Genomic DNA, 23,790 nt, shown 5'->3' on the forward strand with positions numbered 1-23,790 from the left:
ATTTGGCCATGATTCTCTTGAGGCTCCTTTTATCCCATCTCATTGCTCAAAGCAGAATTATTCCAGAGCCCACAGTGGATGTTCTCTGTGATCAGAGAAACATGGGATCTTTCAGGCCTTTAGAGGAGTTATTCTGGGAGATCACCACCCAAGGTGAAGTACTTGCTACCCGAACAAGCACAGGATACATTGAGCACCACAATGAATGTTGCTTGGTGCCAGCTTCTCCATGTTGCCCAGTCTTGCAGAAATCTATTTTTGTACACATCTGTAAGCCCCAGAGCTAGAAGTCTTGAAGGGAAAAGAAGCTCTCTGCTCCCCCATAGGAGAATGTGGAACGCTAGATCTGGCAGGATTAATTTGCATGTTATAATTTTGCCCCAGTGTGGATCTGTACAGTGGTTTATGATGTATTGTTTGGAGTTACTTTTGTCTGGTTTTGGAAACTATATTAAATAGTGCATGGAAATATATTTATATAAGGAGGGAGACATTGTGAATGGTTTAGCCGGGGGAAAGTGAATCACCCTGAGTTGACAGTGGTGTACTGAGCCCAAATCAACAAAGGGAGCAGAGATTGTGTCGGAAAGATTGGAGGCTGTGCCCTGGGGAGAGTTTTGCTGTGGGTTGCCTATCCAGAGATTCTGGACCCTCATGGAGCTGTCTTTATGAGACTGGGTGGGCTGGCAGTAGCAGTAGAGCTGACTGTGGGACTGAACCTGACAGCAACTGAGCTGGGGCAGCTGACTGCAGTGAACGAGGACCTGGCAGCAGCTGATGGTGTGAACTTCAGTCGGCTGCAGTGGACAGCCTGAGGAGAGCCACCTGCTGATGCCCACTTGACCATCCCAAGTCTAATTGGATTTGTCAATGAGGTGCAGGTGAGTGGGGTTTGCTTTGTGAATAAGAGTTCTGGGCAATGAATAAGTACTTTGGTAGGATCGGCCCTAATGCACTGTTTGGATTTTGCTAATTTCATTTTATTATGTAAATAGAGGTTTATCTTCTTTCCCTCCCTAAAAGGGTCTGTGTTGTTTCCTATTCCCAAGGACTCCTGAGTGGTTGTGAGGGGGAAAGAAACACCCCTACAGTATGTGTGTGTGTTAAATTTAAAGTTCTTAAAGCCAGGGAATGGGGGCTCAAGGTGTCAAGTGAAGGCTTCCGCTCATGTTTGTTATTTTAAAAGCAATTGGTAAAGAGCATTGAACCTGGCCTTTACTGCAGCTGATGACACTGGCAGAAGGGTCACACATCATTCAAATGAAGTTAATTGGCGCTGAGGCCCACAATGTGACTGAGGCAAAGAAATAAAGACTAGCCCCTTCCCAGCACTCCTGTGTTTTATTACAAGGTGCAGCGCAGTCGCAGAATGTATGGAGCATAAAATGGAATCTCAGCAAGGGGACAGCAGACAGGATTGAGGTTCAGTGGCCAATAATGGTTGGGGCCAAGGTGGAAATAGTAGGAAATGCTGTAGGTCAGGTTTGAGTTGCACCGATAGCCATGTGTGAGGACCTTCCCTGGTGGTGGTGATTGTGTCTGATGCCAGGGAGAAATGAGAAATGCAAAACAACAGCATGAGAGAGGGTGGTCAAGTCACCTCCAACTATAAAGCAAGCTGTCCGTGTGTTAATAAACTGGGAGGAAGAATACCCAGGCTATCTTATATGTGGCCAGAATTTCCTTTATATTAAATATTCTGAGCCAGATTTTGCTTCAGATACATAATGGCCAATTGGAGTTTTATGTGTGCACCTGCCCCATCCAGGATCAGGCCCCTCTTGGCATAATTTGACCCTTTTGTATCTTTTCTATTCATTCTAATAATGTATCACATTTTTCATAATCTACAGCAGCTGAGATTGATAGTCTGTCTAGGTTTACACTGGTGTGTGAGCAGAATTTGGCCCATGTGGTGAGGTTTGTAATTTTTGCCTGTCTTCATATTTTTTAGCTTTGCATGTCTCCTCTGCTGTTTTGTGCAGAGACCTGTCCTCCAGACTAACGGAGAACTGCTTCTCACATTTGCACCAAAGATGTGATTTAGAAAGTTGTATTCCCTCAGAGGTTTGGAGGTGGTCAGTGTATCATTTTGAAAAGTCTGTCTTTTTTTATAAACAAGAGAAAGGTAGGTAAGCTTTTATTCCATTCGGTTGCTTTGATTATACCATTGAGTTGCTGTATTGGGCAAATCAGAACAGTGATGTTTTGTTTGATTCGGAGAGGGGGGGAAATTAACCACATTTAGTCATCCCCATTAAATATGCAAAATATGCACAGTGCTATTACACCAAGTTCAGACTAGATCTCATTGCAGTTTGCCCACAAATCATTTTTATGGCTCTTGCATCAACACCAACCAGAGTTCAACACGTTAAGCCTTTGGGTTTCATCCAAATGACCTGGTGGTTCTTTGACAATGAAGACTTCCAAAGCCCATCAGAATACACAGTTGGGTGTGGTCATTTGGAGGTCTCAGGAAAAAAACACAAATACCCATTAAGAAAGGGGGAGAAGGTGGAATTCACTGCTGACATAACACATTTCCACTGAATTCAGTGGAATTGTGCCCATTTATACCTGCAGTCTTTATGGCCCAGAAAGTAGATTTCCCAGGTATTAAATTTAACAGTTGCTGCCCTTGAAAGAGCTAGACACACATTGGTTTGCACCAGGTGAATCTGAAGTCAATGAAGCTACACTGACTTACTCCAGCTGAGGATGTGACCCAAAAAGTCAATATGATTTACATCGCATTAAGCTGTAATGCCTCACCGAGCTACACATTTTGAGCCCAATTCTGCTTCCATTTAGCTTAGTGGGAAAATTCCTGTTGATTTCAACTGGAATAGCGTTGGGCCCTTTAAAATGTAGGCAAACCTGCCTTAAAGTAAAAATACTACAGTGTGGTAAATGTTAATTTTTAAGGGCACCGATTGTGTACATAATTACCGATTGCTAAGGCCCCTGCTCAGTTTTGAGCCAGGTGAGGAAAATCCCCCATTGATCCCCATAAGAGTTTTGCATTAATTAGAGCTGGAGGGTGGGGGATAAACAAGGGCCAAACAGTCTGCTGGTATGACGAGATCAGCTATATTGAAGTTAATGGATTTAATGGATATCTGCCAATTTGCACCAACTGAGGATTTGGCCCTGATAAGATCTACAGGATTTGACCCTATATTAACAATGCACCTACAGAAGATGCTCTCTGAATTAAATTATATTGCAGTAATTGTAGTATTTTAGTTGAGAAGCAGCTTAGGTGTATCGATTGGTTCCACAGAAAAAGAATGGTTGGCACCTACCCTTCTACCTTGAATGCAATTAAGCCTGGCTCTAACACAGTCAGTAGGAGAGACTTTGTGTGGCCAGCCTGCGCTCACTCCTATTATTGAAATGCATAAAGGCCAGACACAATTTGGCTCTTAAAAACGATGTTGACACCAACAGAGGTGTTAGCATCAGCTAGCTGCTATTAGTTATTAGGTTGGTCAAGATATGGATTCTCCCAACATTGGGAAGGAATTGAGATCCAATATTTTTGTTTGCTCCATTTTGCAGATAAGGTGTCAGTTGAGAAAGTCATAATCTCCCCAAAGTTCTGGCCCAGATCCATTCTTCTTTCCAATACAGGAACTTCACGGAATTTCTTTCCAGGAGCTCTTCTCTAAATGTAGCATCCTTTCTGTCTTTGCTGGATGAGTAATTAGCTTGTTCCTCTGAAGTCTTTTTTTTTTTTTAATGGAATAGATCAGTGGTTTTAAACCTATGGTCCACATACTATGTCTAAGGCCTTGGCTACACTTACCGGCAAGTTCGACGGCTGGAAATCGAACTTCTGGGTTCGACTTATCGCGTCTAGTCTGGACGCGATAAGTCGAACCCGGAAGTGCTCGCCGTCGACTGCGGTACTCCAGCTCGCCGAGAGGAGTACCGCGGAGTCGACGGGGGAGCCTGCCTGCCGAGTGTGGACCAAGGTAAGTTTCAACTAATTCGAAATAAGGTACTTCGAACTTCAGCTACGTTATTCACGTAGCTGAAGTTGCGTACCTTAGTTCGAATTAGGGGGGGTAGTGTAGACCAAGCCTAAGATTGCCAAAGAGGTCTATACCTCCATTTAAAATGTTTAGGGGTCCACAGATGAAAAAAGGTTGACCACTGGAATAGATAATGACTAAATTAAAACCAGAGGAGGCTAAGGCCCGAATAAAAAAATCACTATCCATTTAGTCAGGGAAAGGCTCATTCAAATATATTAGGACATCTCTAGGCTTCATTCTGAAATTAAAGACTAGCTCAATGATACTGTTAAAGCTATTGTTACGTTCTGTTCCTGCTCCCACTGCAGTCAATGGCAAAGCTCCCACTGACTTCATTGGGAGCAGGATTGAGGCCACAGATGGTATTATAAACGCCTTGAATTACTACGTTTCCATTCTGAAAGTAGCACCAGGATCAAAATATCCACTGCAAACCAAACCACAGTTTCTTTCCACAGCCCTTATTATCGTTTGCAAAATGTTATTGAAGAAACCGAGCTGAAAAGATGCCCATTGAGAATTTCACATGGGGACATACTAAGAATCCAAACCAACCAACCGCAATTTATTCAAACCAAAATGTTTGATTTTAAAGGAACCCATTTCCTCACATTGCCAAATCTCCAGGCATCTCCCTCTCCCTCTCTCTTTTTAATGTGGTCTTATCTTAGCAATAAACACTGACAGAAAAAAAACAAACCACAGCTGACATGATAGAAAACTGGTCTCTGTGCCAGCCTCTTAGGGGACGTCTACACTGCAACTTGGCGCTAGCCTCCCAGCCTGGGTAGGCAGACTTGCGCTAGCAGGGTTTGAGCTAGCGTGCTAAAATTAGCAGCTCCATTGGAAACTGGGGATAGCCGCCTGAGCTCAGACCAAAGGCTTGGGTGGGCTTGAAAGCCTGAGCTGCCATCCTTGCCTCAATGTCCACATGGCTATTTTTAGCATGCTACCTTGAGCCCCTCTAGCACACGTCTGTCTACCCAGGCTGGGAGGTTCACTCCTAGCTGCAGTGCAGACATACCCTTAAAAACCATAACGTGCTGAAACTGGTATTCATGAAGAGTCGTGTACTCATGAAAGAATGGTCTTCAGAAACTGGGGTTTGAGATGCTTCTCGTGGATTGCCTGCTGTCTGTTTGCCAAGACCAAACTGTCAAGGCTTATTTTGAATACCTCCATTTTGGAGTATGCAACTCGTGACACCTTGGGAGAGGGGTGGGAACAGCACACAGGGGACATAGTGGCGGCTCAGGATTTGACCCTCTCTTTTTGCTTTGAAACCTCTCTCCAACCTAAAGGCCAAATTCACCCAGTGAAACTCCACTAGCATCGCAGGAGTGGGGTGATTTTGACCCAGAACATAAAAAGATTGTGCCACACACAATAATGTTAGGGTTTGAGTCTGTCCCATTTAAGGGGAAGAGTTTTCAAAAATACCTAGGAGATTTAGAAGCACACGTCCCACTGGCTTTCAATTGATAAGTCAATGGGAGTTGTACTCCTAAATCCTCTAGCTGCTTTTGAAAATTCCCCCCTCAGTCAATAGCAAATACCCAATGATTTCAGTAGCACAAAACTGAGCCCTTATTTTGTGAGACTTTAGAAGAGGTTTTCAAAAAGCACTAATAGAAGTTAGACTCCCAATTCCCATAGACTTCCAATGGGAGTTGGGCACCTAACTCCCACCCTTACAGTATAAGAGTACTGTGACTAAGATTCACAGTGTAATTGTGTAAGCATTGTAGCCTGTAACATCTTCTGTAAAATGCGACCAGACATTTGCAGTCACATAAAACAAATTGCAATTAATAGTATGGGTACGAAATCACCGTCACAAATTCTAAGTTACATAATTTGAATTAAGCAAAGGTTCTTTTTGCCAAATTTTTATTTACTTACTAGGTCATTACCAATAAGCACTACACTAGGTATTTACTTAAGCACAACCAGTGAGACCTAGATGTCTCGGGGGATTGGCAGTAGGATATGGAACCTCTCAGCTCTAGATTACTGGCTTGGATATGGTCCAGACTGGCAGTGGCTTGAACTCATTGTCATCTTTGCAACATCCTGCGTGAAGCGGGTTGGTGAGCTCAGGGCAGCTCCTAGTAAATAGACATCTACCACACACAAAAATGGTGTTATCTGCAATGGCACCAATTAGCAGGAGTTGGGGGTGGGGGGGAGTGAGGGGGCAGACAACAGCCCTCCTCCCCAAGGTTGTTTTCACTTGCTCAAAGTTCCTTAGGCCACAGAGCTGGGGTGGAGAGGGGTGCACGGGGCAAGGCCTGACCACTTTTAAGCAGCGGTCTATACTAAATCCGTACGGCTACTGCCAGAGCAGGATGCATGGTCACAGTGCCACTGAAATTTGATCCAGCTGCCCCTTCATACAGACGTGGAAGGGAAAATTCTTTGCTGGCATAAACCTGGTGGCAACAGCTCGTGTGTCAGCTGCCTTGGCAATTTATGGGACCTCACTTTGCATCTGCCCTGTGCAGCTAGAATCATTCAGGGACCTTCCCCTCGCTTGATACAGCTCCACTCCTCCTGCAGCTGAGGTGTGGAGAGCCGGAATTCGGCCCTATCGCTATCTTGCTAGAATTTAGCAGCAGGCCATAATCGGAAGACACGAAGCAATACACAATATGGCAAACCAGGGGAAAATAAAACTCGTCTTGCCCCCAGATTACAGGGTAGTGCAAGAAGCACTCATTAAAGGGGATTTTAGACAAAGCCCTGCAATTCAGTGTATTTTGTAGGTACTTGAAAGTCTTAATATTCCCAACACATTTTAATCTGGTTTTTTTTTTTTTTGGTCCCTTTTATTCTTGTGCTCTTTGCAGTCAATGAGAGCAGCAGCAACAGTACAACAGACTCACGCTTTGACTATGCCGATTTCAGGATCCTTTCAAATGTGCTGATAGTATTGATGTACTACGCAAGACAGGCAGGCTGTAAATTCATCATCCATGTCCTCCTCCAGCTATATCACTTTCCCAGTCCACTGCTGGATTCTCTCTCTTTCCACTTCCCCTCCCCTCCTAAAAATGACACATACAGACACATTGTTATAGGGTTATACAAACAGATGGGACTTGACCTAAGCCTAAATAACCCAGCATATCTGGTGTTTGGATTTTGTTACAATAAAACAGAAATGTGTCTTATAGTTAGGAATATTGTTCACAGAAGATGAATGTGCTACATTCATATAAGGACACAATGGCATTTTGAGATGGGGAACAAACTAATAACCTTCCCCGGTGATGTTTGCTTCTGTAAAGTTCACTATCAGATCATTTCATGGGCACCCAGAGGGTGAACATGTCAGTTCTGGGGCTCTCTAACTGCCAGGATGTTTATAACATAAGCACAATACCCATTTTTAGGTGCTAAGAACATAGCCCTCCCACAGATCCTCATAACTCCTCAACATAGCAGCAGAAATTGTGTAGACTTCAAGGGCCTGGTGCTTATCTCACATTGATGCAAGTCAAGAGTTATGTCTATAGGGTTAGAATCTAGGCTCTTTGGAGCAGGGACTGCTTTTTGTTCAGCCCCTAAAACAAAGGGGTCCAGGTCCATGATTAAGGTTCCTAGGCACTACTGCAATAGAAATAATACTAATAAAAATACATTGGTGTTAAACCTGTGAAATGGGAATCAGCCAGACCCCAGGAGTCTAGGACCCAAATCTGCAACCCTTATTCATGATGATTACCAGTAAGTTGCCTGAGTAAGTTGTATTAAAGGTTGAGTAAGAGTTGCACAATCAGGCCCTAAGACATTAAATTTTCCTCCTTTTGAAATGAATCACCTAGAAAAACACCCATCTCTCTATTTAGCCTTGTACTCATGGGAATGTTATTGCCTATTTAACAAATTCAGTCTATGGGGGGTTGAGGTCTGTTTGCTTGTTTGTTTGTTTGTTTTTTGAACTCCAAATATTGCAGATTAGTACAAACACAGGTATTGAGCCAATCTTGCTGGTTTTACTTACAAACATTGTCCCATTGATGTCAGTGAAGCAGAATCTGACCCTTCTGACAATTTGTATTTATGTAGCATCTTTAATAAGTTCACAATTATAGTCTGAGCCCAGTCCTGTAGGCTTTCCACATGTATAACTTCAGCTGAAGTCAATCGGAGTTTAAATACATCAGAACTGCATGATCAGGTCTCAGAACTGTGTGTAAAGAAAGCCTGATTCAGGATCTAACATATTAGACCATAAAGGGTCAGTGTAACTACTGTTTCTCGGGTCCCTAAATACATTCTTAGATCCTTTGAGTAAGAATGTGGTAGCCATTGTGGTTTACTGTGTAAACTATCATACATGCTCAGTTTGTATTAATTATCGCAATCTTTAAAAACTAAATAAAAACAAAAGAAATGAACCCATAAACAGTGCTTTACAAGAAAGTTAAAGGATTTGAAATAAATAAATCCACAAAAGGAATGTGAGATTCCAGACTGGGTTTCCCTCCTTAATTAACCCAGTTTTGCTTAGGATGTACACAAAATGGGTATGATTCTTCTCTCTCTCATACTGGTTTTATACCACTGTGACAACTGGGGAGTCACTCCTGATCTACGCTGATGTAAGATCAAAATCAAGGCCAGAATCTGTAAGATCCCTCACGCTTTGGAGATGTCATCACACACCAAGGCATAACAAAGTACATTTTTAACTGTGAATGGCTTTGCCTGTGTCAGTTTAAACCAGACTGTGTCACTCTCTTATAGTTTTATTTAAAGGGGTTTCTCATTATATCTCTCAGCAGCAGCAGAGAACACTATAATTAAAGTTGAAATGGCACTTCCATTCTAACCCATATTTTCACTTGCTTCGTCCGGTATTCCTGTTGTAGACTGAAGCTTTCCTTGCTTGATCTCAGCCAGATCTGATTGTATATGTTGACATTTTTAGCTAAAATCAATTAGTCTTTTTCAGTTTCACAAGCAAGAAATACTTTTTCTCTTTAAGAAATCCACCCCATACCACCTTAACTTTTGCATTTTGTCATTTTTGTGTGTTTAATTGCCTTACTTTAATGTATGTTGATAATTACATGCACAGGTAAAATGAAAAGCATGAAGTACCATACTACTGCATATGTATATATCTGAGATATTCAAAAGTGTCTAGGTTTTTTGAATGAATCACTAGGGTGACCAGATGTCCCGATTTTATAGGGACAGTCCCGATTTTTGGGACTTTTTCTTATACAGGCTCCTATTACTCCCCACCCCCTGTCCCGATTTTTCACATTTGCTGTCTGGTCACCCTATGAATCACTGAACACCCATCCTCTGAAAATCAGGTCCTTTAATTGTGTTTTGATTTGGCCATCCAGAAATTAAGGCATCCAAAATAATTAGTCATTTTTGTGGGGGGAGGAAGAGGAGGAAGGGAAGCAAGGCAGGTTAATATACCATATTATATATATGGTACAGCAGTGATGTTACTAAGATTGTCCCCTTATATACATACATACATGTGTGTATTGTAATTAATGGGTGGGAATTTTTAAAACACTTCAATGTGTTGGGCACCCCACTCTCATTGAAAATCAATTAAAGATGGGTGTCTAACTCCCTTATGCAATGATGAAAATTTTAGCCTATATGTTTGTATGGGCTTGCCGTTTATATCACTATATAATATGCACATGAAAGATACAAACTACCAGTATATAACTTAGTAATGCATAATTGCACAGAGTGAGTGTATGAATACAGTGGCAAAAATATTGAGTGATAAATCCCATGTACTAAATGCAGTATCATTTCATATTTCCCTTCTTCAGACTAGAAAGATGCTTGTATTCCAAGCCTGAACAGATGCATATGTAAACTTTGGAAGGGCAAGGGTTTTTCTACTTTATCTCTTGTTGATTTATTTGTTTTGTTTTCATTTCCAGATGTGTGAAGGGAGGATTCCAGTTGACAATGACTCCGTTTCTCTTGCAGAACGTAATGGGAGTTGAGTTGAAAGGGACATTATTGCACGTTCAATGAGTATATTGTGGCATTGTGGGGGCGGGTTGGGGGGGCACAATTATTTCCCTCTGGGTGACTGTGAAAAGGTTTGGTGAAGGAGGCATGGGAAGGCCTTTGCATGGATCTTGCTGCGCATGTGTTAGGGTGGGATGCCCTGCTGTATTGTGGCCTGCAGGATGTCCCTGCTTTAACTCCAATAAACGCATCCAAAGAAAAAAGAAAGAAGCTTTAATGCTTGGAATAGGGTGACCAGATGTCCTGATTTTACAGGGACAGTCCTGATTTGGGGTCTTTTTCTTATATGGGCTCCTATTACCCCCCACCTCCTGTCCCGATTTTTCACACTTGCTGTCTGGTCCTCCTAGCTTGGAATAAGCTGTCCCTCCCTCAGACTCTGCCATGTGCTCGGCCACCTTTCCCGCTCCTCTGCACGCACGTTAGACTGGGACGGGGCAAAACCGAAGCACTTTAGAGGCGGAGTCCCACCCGGGAGCTGGGTCCTGTCAGGTGGGCAGAGCTCCCAGGTGACCGATCACCTTGAGCACAGGCGCAGGGCGCACGTGTTCCCAGCCCTTTAGACGTGCCCAAACTCTCTGCGCTTTCTATGATCCGACCAACTGCAGCAGCCCCCCCCTTCACCCCCCTCCCCTCTCTTCCTCTTGGAAGAGGGTGTAAACTCCCCCCATTGCCCGCGGGACGCGAGGGACTGCATTTGCCGAGCCTAGCACGGCCTCTCCCGCGCGCGTGTCCCCTTCGGGGGGGGGCGGTTTCCCCTTCGCTTTGCCTCTCGCTCGCAGCCGGGCCCGGCCGAGCCGGCGGCGCGATTGGCTGCGGATGACACAGCTCAGCGCCGGGGGACTCCGCGCGCAGAGCACAAAACTCCGCCAGGCTGCGCCTGCCCCCGCCACAGCCGGAGCGAGAGCGAGCGAGCGGGGGGAGGCTGCGATCCAGGCTCCGCTCCACCGCCGCCGCTTTAGCACCACCCCTGAACCCGCCTGCAATAATAATAACAACCGCCCCCCCCCCCCCCCGCACAGAGGCAAGGGAAACCCCCCACCCCCGAGCTCATTGCAAGCGCCAGGAAAGGCGGCGAGGGGGGGTTGCTGCTGTCCTTATATTTTTTGCATGCATGCAGTTGTGTGTTAAAGCCTCCTGTCTGCAGGATCCCGGGGGTTGCAGCGCCCAGCAACAGCCCCGCTGCAGAGCGCGACTTCCCCCCCGCGGACTGGTCCCTGCGGTCTCTGGCTGGGGCGGGGGGTGAAGCAGCCGCTGGGCTGGTTTGCTGGTGATCTGCTCCCTGGGGTGGGCTCGCTGCACGCCCGGCTTTCGCGAGGGGGGGGCTGGCCAGGATGGCTGGGTCGCCCCGCTCGCTCTTGTGCCTCTGCCTCGGCTGGAGCTGCCTGTGCCTAGCGCTGGGGGACCTGCTGCGAGCTCACCTCGTGGGGCTCCGGAGGAAGGCTGCCCTGGGAGGAGTCACGGGCGGCCGAGCCCGGGCGGCAGGTGACCCTGGCCCCGCACCGCAGCAGCTGCCGCCGGGCGACAAGGTCTCGGAACACATGCTCCGGCTCTATGACAAGTACAGCAGCGCCCGGCGCCAGGAGCTCCCCGGCCTCCACCCGCTGCACCTCCAGGAGGGCAACACGGTCCGCAGCTTCCGAGCCCTGCCAGCGGGTGAGTACGGCCCCTGACCCCCTGGCTCCTCTCTGCCCGCTCAGCTGCCACCTGGCCGGTCAGCTGCTGCCCCCAACCCGCCCCGCAGTCTTGGCTTCCTCCCCCCGAGCCCAGGTAGGTGTTTGGAGTTCAGGGTGAGTCTCTCGAAATTGTGTCTCCTCAGGGCTGTCAAAAGCAGGGGCAATGGATGAGGGAAACACACACACACACACCCATCTGAAATGTCAGGAGCTCTGAGTACGCTCCAGTCTCTCCAAACAGAAGTTGGTCCAATAAAAGACAGCACCTCACCGGCTTGGAAAGCCACACAGAGCCCTCCTCACAAGAGGCAGAAACTTCTAACGCTGCCTTAATGTGACCCCCCCCCCAAATGTGACATCCCCCCCAAACCTGGGAGCCTCCCTCCCACTGAGGCTTGGTAGATATATGTCTGCTGTGTGGTTGTGACTACTTGTGGAGAGAGGTGAAGGCTGTTTGTGTATTTGACTGCACTGTCAGTGAAAATGCAACTGACACTTCATGCAAAGGGGCTGGGGGAAATGTAACAGGCTTTGCACTGGGTATGAGCATGGGGAGAAGCTTGCAGGTCTGCAAAGTGAGAATAACAAAAGCAGAGAAACTCCATATGGAAACAGTTTACCTATATTCCGAGATTCCTTTTTCTTTTGGGAGTTTGGTGTGTGTATTTTGCAGGGCTGGCTGTGCAATACCTGTGCCAGAGACCTTCTAGCCATACGTTAGCTATAATCCTTGTGTGACATGTGCGTATAATAATCGCTGGATCCTACATGAGTTTAGAGATGGGTGCTCCTTTTTCAGCAGATGCAGAGGTTAATCCAGCTCTCTGCCAACACAGCACAAAATAAACTCTGTTTAGTAACGCATTTGCATATAAAACCAAATGTATATAATGTCAACTTGATAACACTTGTATCCAGTTCGAGTTAAGGAACTGTCTAGTAACCTTAATAAACAATCTTGCACTGTAGAAGTCGATAGGAGTTTGGCCAGTGACCTTAATGGGGACTGGATCGGTCCATAATTTTTAAGGTGCTGATAATGTTCTTGGTCTGTCTGAAACCACTGTGAAGAGATTTCCCCAAAGCTCTAACATGCACAGCTCCTGAAAAATCCATTCATCAGTGAAAGCCTTAGGATGACAATATAAATACACTCTGGGCGCTTTAATGGCCAAATGGCATTTACAGTTAATATCCCACTTAGTCTTTTCAAGGCAAAAATCCCCTCTTTCTAGCTGCCCTGACTTACAGCGTCAAATCAAACGGAAGTTGCATGTTTCAGTTGTTGAAAGCATTAGGATTACCTGTGAGCATTTGGCCACTGCACTGCAAACTGCAAGATGTTTCTTTACTATACGGGATTTACGGTTCAAGAAAGCAACTCATTGAAAATGAGCCTGCTCTAGAGAATGAAATAGGCATGCTCATCAGGCCTGGTGAGGGAGGGGAGGTTAACTTTAGCATGTGCATGAGTCTTTGCAGAATCGGGGCCCTAGAGTACATCATGTTTAAACTGACAAGGAACTCCAGGGACTGGAACTCGAAGGTGAAAGAAACAAAGAAGTAGTGCTCCCTACACATATGCCAATATGTCTTCTGATGTAATGCATACGCTGCATCATATAGATGGTTTAATTAGTGTTTTAACTATTTTTTGTTCTAACTGTATACGTTTATGTTGCTAATCCTTCTATCCCTCTGGTAGCTGAGTTCCATGTGTGATACAGTACAACCCTGATTAACCAAATATCATAGGGATTTTGGCTAATCAAGGATTTGTATAATTGAGGGGATTTTTGGTGTAATTAACAGGCAATAGGGGACATGACTCTCTTTTGGATAACAGGAAATTGCAGATAGTTGAAGTTTAGATAAGTTGTACTGTATATCTCCTATTAAGGGTTATCCCTACAGCTGTTCTCTAACTCCCATTGAACTCAAGGAGTGTTTTGCATATATAATAGGACTATAAAGTGGCTTTGGACTCTTTCAGGCAGCTAGATATAGAAATATAATTACTTAAAGTTGTATCTGAAGAAGTGAGGTTCTTACCCACGAAAGCTTATGCTCCCAGTACTTCTGTTAGTCTCAAAGGTGCCACAGGACCCTCTGTTGCTTTTTACTTAAAGTTGGTTGCAGCAAAGGTCTATTTGGTGACAAATACAGGAAGAGGAAGATGTTTTTACTTTAAGTACAGTCGTGCATACAGAATAATTTACCCCTCAGGAGCTCTGTTAAGTGGAGTTTGTCTTTTGGCATAATTGGGGTTTCGGCTTTAAACGGAAATGCACCAGTAAACCTATCAATGTTGAAAGTCGCTTCTTACTCGGGAATATCTATCTAAGGAGGGGGGGAATCTACAGTGCCTATTTTGACACTATTTGTTGGCTTCATGTCCTTTGCAGTTAGTTTCTGGCTATGACATAGCACATGGTTGATGGGCTAGTTGTTTTTTTATTCCTATCTTTAAAGAAAAAATAAAAGCTTGAAAAATTGCACATCTTTGCTGTTATGAAATTAAGTCAATAGCTAAATTTTTCCAAAGCACATTGATGGGACTCAGTCTCTGAAGTCACGTAGATGCTTTTGGAAATTGTATCCTGTTTGCCCAAGCATGTATGTACATTGGCAATCCACCAAGACTGTGTACCAAAAGAAGCAAGCGTTAACAGCAAAGGGGAAAAAGTACAATCTGTTCCTGATTGTTTAGCTATCTGGTCATTTCAAGAGCTTTTAATATGTAGGGGTCAAAAATAAATGCTGGAAACCTGAAATGTAGTGTTATGATTCCAAACTATTGTATTCCATTAAGCTTCTCCATTCCTGCAATATGTGCCTTGATATAGACGCATTATAAAGCCTCATTTACTAATCATATATTTTTCATGACACTAACTGATCGACCCTGCAGTCATTTCACATGCAAAAGTCCCAATGAAATCATTGTCTGGGACTTCACAACCGCCTAAGAGAAGTAGTTCCCCAACTCCCGCTGAAATCCAGTGAGCTGGGTGCCGAGCTCCCTGAGGCTTCTTTGAAAATCCAAGCCTTCGATTCTTTAAAGGCTACAATATGTATTGGTTGTTAAGGACCTGATTGTGCATACACTGGGCAAACTACTGTGAGTAGCCAAATTCCTCTGGAAGCAAGAGACTTAAGGCCCGATCCTGAAAACATTCACTACTTATTTATTACTGTGTGTTGTTCTGTCCAGGACAACCCATACTAAGTGTTTGCAGGGTCAGACCCTAAATCTGTTGGTGTCAGAGCCTGAGGTATGTAAAGATTTCCTTACACTGTTCCAGTTAAGCGGCTCCCATACGGTTTTAGTTCTGAGGGACAGGGAATACCTACTTTAAATCCTGCCTGTCCTATCTTTTTAAAAGCATGGTCTCTTTCCTAACATTAGTCTTCATATACAGAAGGCTGCAGCCTTCTGAATGTTTCCTGTTGATGCACATGGCCTGGTTCTGAAATAGACTGAAAAAGGGAATGATACAATCCAGGCTGAGTGGTATTTGCTCCTTTAAACACACTTGATTAAAGGTATTTATTGTTCTAAACCTAGAAGGCCTTTGGTTGAAATCCCATCTCTGCGGTCTTTCTGATTATATTTATACTGTTACTTGACTGTGGGTGGCAGCAGTCCTATGAACACACTGTTCACTAACCCCTTTCCTCCTCCCCCAATACTTTCACAGTTCAAGTGCCAAAGCAATAAATTTGGAGTGGTTATAAGTTTTCTGACACTTTTATAAGTATTTATGCAAAATATTTAACCAGTTAGGTGTTGTCTTCCCTTTCCCTTAGGATACAGCAGCTCATTTGTAAGGTTATTGATGGCAGAAACTTGCAGTTCTATAAAACCTTAGATCAAATGATGGGGGAGGATGGCGGGGAGGGGGAAATCTTATATTTACTGGAGGTTAAAAGTAGTTAATATTTGGCTTATAACGCAATAGAATTAGGACACTGACAGTATTTCCTTTTTGAGCTGTTTTGTTTCCAGATTCTGCCCTCAGCTTGTTAAGACATTCTCCGTGTAGATTTCAACTCTCCCTCTCTTCCCATCCCCACCCCTGTTCTTGTTCATATGACACTATAAACCTCATTGCCACTGTTCCCTGAATAATTTAGGATGATGTCCCTAACTGATAAGGGGCCGATCTTATACGCATGAGACCAGTAAAGCTCCCATGGAAATCAGTGCAGAGTTGCCTGTGTCAGTAATGAGGATGGAAAGGGGTCCTTAAGAGGACCAGAGCATGAGTTCAGAAAAAGAAATTTCCACTGATCTAATTTATAGTGTAACTGAGAAAGGAGGTAGATTAATTTTTCTGAAAATACAATGATCAGAAATAGCAAATGAGAAGTGAAAAGACATATGGAAGTTCTTGAAAGCTTGCTGTCCACAACACTTTACCTTCATTAAGAACTTTTGGCTACTATATAATATTGATAACATGACATAAAGGAAAGTTCTTTGCTAGATTTCCAACTAACCCAGCTGGCAAACATTCTGAACTTTATAAAGATAACGTATGTAGTCTAATGAGTCCAAAAATTGGGTTCAATCACTTGAAATCCTACCAATCTTTTAGCCAAACAAAAGAAAGGGCATCACTTTTGAACGCTGTAATCTTACAAAGTGACAAGGGCAGTTGAAAATATGGATGAAAAAATTTAGTAATGATAACAAGCTTCATGATTATTGTAAAATTAAAACTTTGCCCACTATGGATGGAGTTTTCAGAAGTACCTAAGAAAGTTAGGATTGAAAAGTCCACCCTAAGCTGAACTGAAATCCTTTGCTTACAGGGGATAATCTTGCAGTGGCAGAGAAATGGGCTGAATTACGTAGTTGTTTTTCATTTCTGATTTTGATGTTTCACATGTTCTTTTTCATTTAGGCAAATAAAAATAATTTTTAAAAATACGGTTAAATAAATTTAAAAGATAATTGTTGGATTTTTACATCAGTCAGTAAGAAGCTTAGAAGTCCCTCACCAAGTAAAAACAATGAACTAACTTAAATATATGTGAGAATATACATCACATATGAGAAGTCAAATTGCGTTCTGGCACAATTTCCTCTCACTGACTTGAATGGAGTTATTCTTGATTCTTCCTGTGTATGAGGCTGATCCTGTATAGGATTCAATGGATGTTCAGCCATTGATTTCAATGAGAGCAGGATCAGATCTTAAAACTCGAGAGCAGTCAGAAACATATAATAGTGAGATATTCATGGAATAAAATCTGCAGTCCTTGCTCGGGTAAAACTCATTTGTTTCAAAGACAAATTTTGCCAGAGTAAGGCAGAGAATAAGGCTTATAGTTCTTTGTTTCAGAACGTCCCAAGAGTGAGTTATTCTACATACCACATGAGCTAGAAGATTTAAGCATAAAAAGGGGTAGATTAAGAACAGTACTTCACCTATAATTGTAAATTTCCTTAGTTTTGTAAGCATAAGTCTGACGTGTAAACTTGATTTTAACTTAATGGTTTCTTAGTGCTAGTTAAGTGCTGTTGCAATCACATTTGTAAGACGAACGATAGGAGAGGGGGAGAAAAAACAATCAAAAAACCAACAAAATGAAAAAAGCCCACCTGATTTTTTTTGTATTGGGTTTCTAGGACATTAGGGGACCAGCTCTTCAGCTGGTGTAAAGTGGTGTAGCTTCTTTGATTTCAATGGAACTATATTAATTTACACTACCTGAGGCTCTGGCCCTGAATGCAAAGTTACAGCCCAGAATAAATGTTTGTCTGAATTATCAACCTTGGAAGATGGGACTTCTGAAATCCAGACTAAAACACCTTTACCATAGCATCATTAAAGGGGATAGTGTCCACTTGAAATGGAGACAGTTTGTTTTAAAATGTGTTTTAAAGTAATTTCAGGTATTACATCTGCCCATGAGCCAATTTTTGTGGTTTTATAACCACCTTTTCCTATTTTTAAGACTGTTTTCCTTCCCTTTGTTGTGGCATGAAACACCCACACAAACAGCTAGGGAAACTGAGTATAGTGAAACTGACTAATCATTAATTGCAGTCAGACTGAAAAACAAAATAAAGAAAACTCTACTCTTTGTCCTCTAGCCTCTTTCAGGCGTCATTTGCAACAGCAGCTTTCAAAACATTCTGATAGAAGTGTGATAGATAGATAGATATAGATATATATAGAGAGATATCTATCTATATATAGATAGTTGTTGGTGACCCCTTGAATTACACCACTTCAGATGAAATACAAACAAAATCAGGTTCTTTGCATAAGAAACTTGAAAGGTGAGACATTATGAGTTAGCAACATTGGGCCTGGCACTGTAAACTTTCTCTGCTTGGAAATTGATAGGAGCTACACAGGACGAGGGCTTGCAGGATCACGCCCAGAATTTGTTCTGGTTGGTGTAGATTCTGATCTTAGGCTGGATGTACCTCTATTGACTTCAGTGGAGTTACTCCTGACTTGCACCAATGTAAGCGATAGGAGACTCAGGCTCTATGTGTTATCTAGTTGAAAACCCCATCGTTTAACCAGTTTACTGATATTACCCTTTGTACTACATTGGAGTACACTCGCTATGGGGCTGATATTCTTCTCACGGTGGTGTAAATAAGAAGTAACTCATCTGAAGCAAATTTAATTACAGTGCTGTACCACTAGGGTAAACAAGAGGAGAATCAGGCCCTATATATCCATGTATATCTATCAAAGAGCAGATAAATTCACCCTTATGAAGTTGGGATGAAAATCCACAAGACAAGGCATGAAAATCTACGTATCCGCTTTTACAAATGATTTTCTACACACCTGCAGTTACTTTACATGTGGATTGCAATATTAAGCCCATATACTGGAACAAATCTTTTAAAGAAAGAAGTCCATAGTTCATGGATGGGTACTATAAACCATATATTACTTTCAGAGCCGGTATGACCTCTGTGTTTAATTTATATAAGACATATCATTTACTCACTACACGGTACATTTATGATGTGTAAGATGCATATTAAAATCTTTCCAGTCATAAAACGCCTCCTGTAAATTAGTTACTGACAATGCATGTTCATTGCTTTTCAGAGTTTTTTTTATTAAAGTTGTTATCACTTTAATAGAAGGGTTGTTTTTTTTTTTTTAATTCCAGGTATCAACCAATATTACATCCGAAATTTCTTCTTTTAAAAGAATGAATCTAGTGCTGTGTTTAACAAAATTGGAAAGTTTTATATTTTTACATGCATAATTTAGAAATAGCTAAATGAATTGGGGAGTGTGGGAGAAGGTTGATGGGAAGAGATAGGGGAAAGTTGGGGGGAAAGAAATTTGGCATCAAAAATTGTATTCTCGGCCTTGAGCTCTTCTATTCCAAGTTTCAGTTCAGTTGTGCTATGAACCCATGAAAACAGGGTTTTATAATGGAAATGCTGATACATTCTTAACTATATACGGGTGCAAGAGAACTGCTTTAATATCTAATTTAAACGATGGATAATGACGACTGTATAGCTAAATAGCCCTCCTTATTGCATCCTTTTTCACCCCTGGGATAGATTTGGCAGTCCATAAAAATGTCAGTATATCCTCTATAAAGGTAAACACACCACATGTTAGTGGACTGGTTCCAGCTTATTGATGTCTGGGAATGCCCCTTGTAACATGAATACATGTTTATGCTGGTGATGTCAGTTTTCGCAGGCATGCTGCCTTTTAAAAAATACTTTTTATGCCAGTAATGGTAGTAGGCAGCACAAACAGCTATGGGTTCTTGTGGGAGGAAAAGAAAGCCCAACGGTCGCTTTTGAAGAATCGTCATGTACGAAAAGGTACCTCATGGTGCCATCAGGGGTCTGTTTCCCATTCGAAGTATGGGTAACTCCACTAGCATCTCTGATATCACTGTGTAGAAGCTGAAGGCAAATGCTGACTTGATTAAGGGTGGTGACTAAACACAGAATATGTACATATTTAGTACCACTTAGAGGGAACCTTCCTGCTATAGATCGCACAAGGCTTATTCGTCTTTGTGGAGCTCCATCATTTGTGCTCTTACAGAAAGGCTTTGCCATTGATTTCAATGAGGTCAGGATTTCACGCAGGAAAACCGAGACAGAGAAGTGAAATGTCTTGTTCACTGTCATATGGTGAGTCAGTATAAACTGGGAGTTAAGGCCAAGTGAGTCTGATGCCCTAGTGATTGGACCATGTCTGCCTCCCCAGGATATACCGCAGGAATATAAGCAATAAAGTGTGTTTGTGCAGTGTCTACCACAATGTGGCTCTGGTCCAGACTGAGGCTCCTACATGCTACCACAATACAAGTAATAACAATAAGTGTGTTTGAAGTCTGTCTTGTCTATTTCAATTTACAAGGGGCTGAAAACCACAGGGCTTGATTTTCCAAAGTGTTGACCATGCAGTAGCAAAATCTGGCCACTTCATTTAGATGCCTTAATGGGAGCAATCCTCTCCTTTTCAATCTGACCTTGTGGTATGTAGGTACCAGTGGAGAATCTGGCTCCATATTTTCAGTCAATAAACTGATCTCTCCCTCTGATTATGAGCTTCAGTAACCATATGCAAAGCAGTGATGCTTAACCGTTGTAAGACCACCTCTCCCATGGCTGCCTGATCCTAAGAGAAAGCATCGGCAGGAGTGTTGGGCACCATGCCCATCTCCGGTATTGTAAACCCTCCTCTCTGGGTTTTCTCTCTTTAGCATTAAATACCCTGAGATGTGTATTCAGGTCTGTTGATGAACATTTCATACGCAACTGAATAGCAACAGGGAAGAATTGACTATGCAAATAGGCAGTGAAGTGTTCTGCCATTTTGTTTGATGTGGAAAGCATATCAAAGGGCTGTTATGATGCCATCACTTGAGAGTGCTTAGATTTTTGACCTCTAGAATGATTTTGTTTGAGACATAGACTGCTGTTTCAAGCAGATTATACTGTCTGTAAAATCTTTAAATCCTCTTATTGGGAGGAGACAGTGGCATAGAAGATAAAGCACCGAAGTGGGACTCTGGACACCTGAAATCGATTAGCAGCTTTGAGATCAACTGATGAAAAGTGCTGTATAAGAGCTAAGTGGTATTGTCAGGCCTAATTTCATTTAAACCGCTCTGCCATGTAAATGGGAGTCAGGCCCAATGTGTCATTTTAAAAAAATTATATTTATTTTACAAAGAAACCTCTTAGCCATTATTCATATGCTAAAGGCCAAATCCTCAGCTGGCGTAAATCAGTCTAAATATTGAAGTCAGTAGGGAGAGAGGCTGATTTACACCAAAGGCTGGTCTGGTCCATGACTGTACAAAGAAAGAACATCCTACAGGACCTTCCTATTCTGTAACATGCTCCTCAGTAGCTCTTGACTTTAATCAAGATTTTGAACTGTAGTGTTTGTGGGTGCCAGTGCTTTGTAGCTTATGTTCTTTGGGTTTAAGTGCTGCCGTCTCATTGTGAGATCAGTGAGAGTTTTTCTTGAGAAAAAACTGCAGGATCCGGTATCTTGTGGCTAAATCCTCTTTTAAATCTTCATCCTTTGATACTTCAGGGCTTTGTTTTAATTTGTCTGCTTCCCATGCTTTGAAATCCATTATCCCTGCTGCATGGTTGGTGAATTGGACTCTGTTCCCAAGTGATGTCAAACCAAGACATACATTTTTGTGTATTTTTTGTTTTAATCTAATTCTAAAACCAAATACATAACACATCAGTGACAATAGCTAATAATCAGCCAGCATGAGTTACATGCAGGTGGGAAACTGGATTAGTTAGTTGCATAAGTGGGTTGTATGAAAGCAGCACCATTTATTGGTAGCACGTGATGTGTGATGTTAATTTTTTTAAGTAGAGTGCAAGAATGGCTTGTCTGGCTTTGCTTGTTAATCAAAATACATATTGCCCCGTTCATGTGTATCACAAACCAGTTAGTTTTTCTTTCTTTTTTAAGCAAGAGCAGATTAATTTGTGTTCCCATTTTCTTTTGTTCCTAGATTCTGAACTGTTACAATTTTTGTTAATTGCTAAAATCCCAAAAGAAAAACTTGACTCTGCATGTAAAAATAAGCTCAAACAACAGATACCCTCATGATAACATAATTGTCCGTAGGAGTATATTGATGTAATTCATTATTTGTAGATCTATGTATTATTCACGTGTCCATACAGACCCCAACGGAGATCAGGTGGTCATGTGCTAGGTGCGGCACAGACAAGTAGTAAGAGACTGTGCCTGCCCTGTTTGTAAAATAAAATAAAGTAGGATCTAATCTGTTGAAAACAGAGTCTTCAGGTAATGATTCATAGACACAAATTGGATGAATCTCAAAGCATTCTGCAGTTTAGTTCAGTTAGGTCAACTTCCAGGTGCTTAGATTATCTGAACATCTCGAATCCACAAAACCCGTCGGGAAAGCATGTGAAAACAGGTTCTTGTCTGTGTGGGATTCTCAATTCTTCCTTCTGGGTCAGAAATTTGCATGAACTATTCTTCCTGGTCTTTGCAGAACAATGAACATAATAGAACAGGTGTTTTCCATCCCTTAACTGCGCAGTACCCACTTTTCCTAAAACTCTTCGGCTCTATTAGCAAAAAATGGGAAAGAGATGGGCTAGATGTGTTTTTTACTTCATTTGCTGGCTTTATTCAGACCTTACTGGCAATTTTGATGTCAGAATCTGGAAGCCCAGAATTCCATCTCCCCCCAAAACCTCAAACTTTTTGGAACATCGGGGGCAGGGGAGAAAGAAGTGTTGATTTGTGTTCAGTTGAAGTGCTTGAGCAAAGGTTAATATCAGCAGTCATTTTCTTTATCCAAAGACCTGCTCATCCCTATTTACATGGGCACTTCTGGATTTTATTTTTGTCATTCCTTTTAAATGAAAGAACTCTTTCAAAACCCTGTGAGCTAAAATCCCTCCTCGGACTCTTGAGAAGGTGGATTGCCATGATGTCAAAGAAGGTTTTAACTTAATGTTACCTTGTTTTTCTAATGTGTTGGTTTGTTTCCAGTCCTTTTGGGGGCTGTTGCATATACACGTTTCACTATAGCTGTATTTTCCATACAGCCCAGTTTTACAGCTCTCCAGTGTTTCTTAACGCTAGAATCTATATTTCTGCCAGTTTGACCAATATAAACGTCATCGCAATCTGAGCATAGAACTTGTTTTAAGGAAACCTGCTGTTGCTCATTGCCCAGTGGAATCACTTTTATGCTTATAATCAAAACACAAGCTTAAATGCCCTGGTGACTTGGGGCCTCTGTTGTAAGTGTGTCTTTGGGTTGTGCGAGATACCTGTTAGACTGACCTCTGTAGTTTCAAAGCCATGGAAATCCCCCATTCACAAGAACCTGCTCATTGGCACGGTAACATTGTGCCTGTATGGAATTATTGCCCTTGGTTTGTTTCCTTGTGGATCATGCATTCAGGAAAGAGGGTCTGTTTGACCCTTCCACTCCAATACCATGGATGTTTTTTCTCATTAAAGCCTTGTTTCAGATCTTGATTCTTCTTTAGCAGCCTCTCCCTCTCTCTAAAACATTCTGCACGGGTTGTTTTTGACCTCTGCACCTTGAAATGTGACATCATTTAATGCACTGGGTCAAAACGTGACCCGCTTATTCTGGAGGAAAGTTTATGCTGTGGACTGTGGTCTGCATTAAAAACAGGATGCTGTAACAATGCCATTACCTTGTAATAAAGATCTGTAAAATATCATGTCATAGATTAGCCAATTGTGCAGAAATATTTCTTCTCTTATTGCCTTAAAATAACCATACTATAGCTCCTGGTGTACTTTCCTGGGCTGGTGGGACTAAAGAGAAAACCTTTTGCTTTTCCAGAGGCTTGCTTTATTTTTACTTAGAGACGTTTTTGATTATTCTCCTAATTTTGTAGTTGTTGCTGTTCCAATCTCTATCCCAATGGACATGTAGTGCTCTAACACAGTGGTTCTCAACCATGGGTACATGTACCCTAGGGGTGGGCAGAGATCTTCCAGGGGGTACATCAACTCATCTAGACCTTT

At 42.4% G+C, this 23,790-nt stretch overlaps 1 protein-coding gene and 1 long non-coding RNA gene across 3 annotated transcripts in view; both read left to right on the top strand.

Annotated features, from left to right (window-relative positions):
* Positions 1-439: 439 nt before the first annotated feature.
* Positions 440-10,271, top strand: LOC135983543 (uncharacterized). Of its 2 annotated transcripts, none has more exons than XR_010601223.1 (3): positions 440-881; positions 1,986-2,128; positions 9,974-10,271. It is a non-coding gene; the product is annotated as an uncharacterized LOC135983543 (long non-coding RNA). The 2 variants fall into 2 exon arrangements; XR_010601222.1 differs by lacking the exon at positions 440-881 and adding an exon at positions 969-1,422 and having other exon boundaries at positions 1,955-2,128.
* Positions 10,272-10,552: 281 nt separating this feature from the next.
* Positions 10,553-23,790, top strand: part of BMP3 (bone morphogenetic protein 3) — a 29,898-nt gene continuing 16,660 nt past the window's right edge. Inside the window, exon 1 of the mRNA XM_008165686.4 lies at positions 10,553-11,723. Coding sequence (XP_008163908.2) covers positions 11,402-11,723 — 322 coding nt within the window. The 5' untranslated portion in view covers positions 10,553-11,401. The remainder of the gene's footprint in view (positions 11,724-23,790) is intronic.

The sequence above is a fragment of the Chrysemys picta genome, chromosome 5 (assembly GCF_011386835.1).
Source record: "Chrysemys picta bellii isolate R12L10 chromosome 5, ASM1138683v2, whole genome shotgun sequence".
NCBI lineage: Eukaryota > Metazoa > Chordata > Testudines > Emydidae > Chrysemys > Chrysemys picta.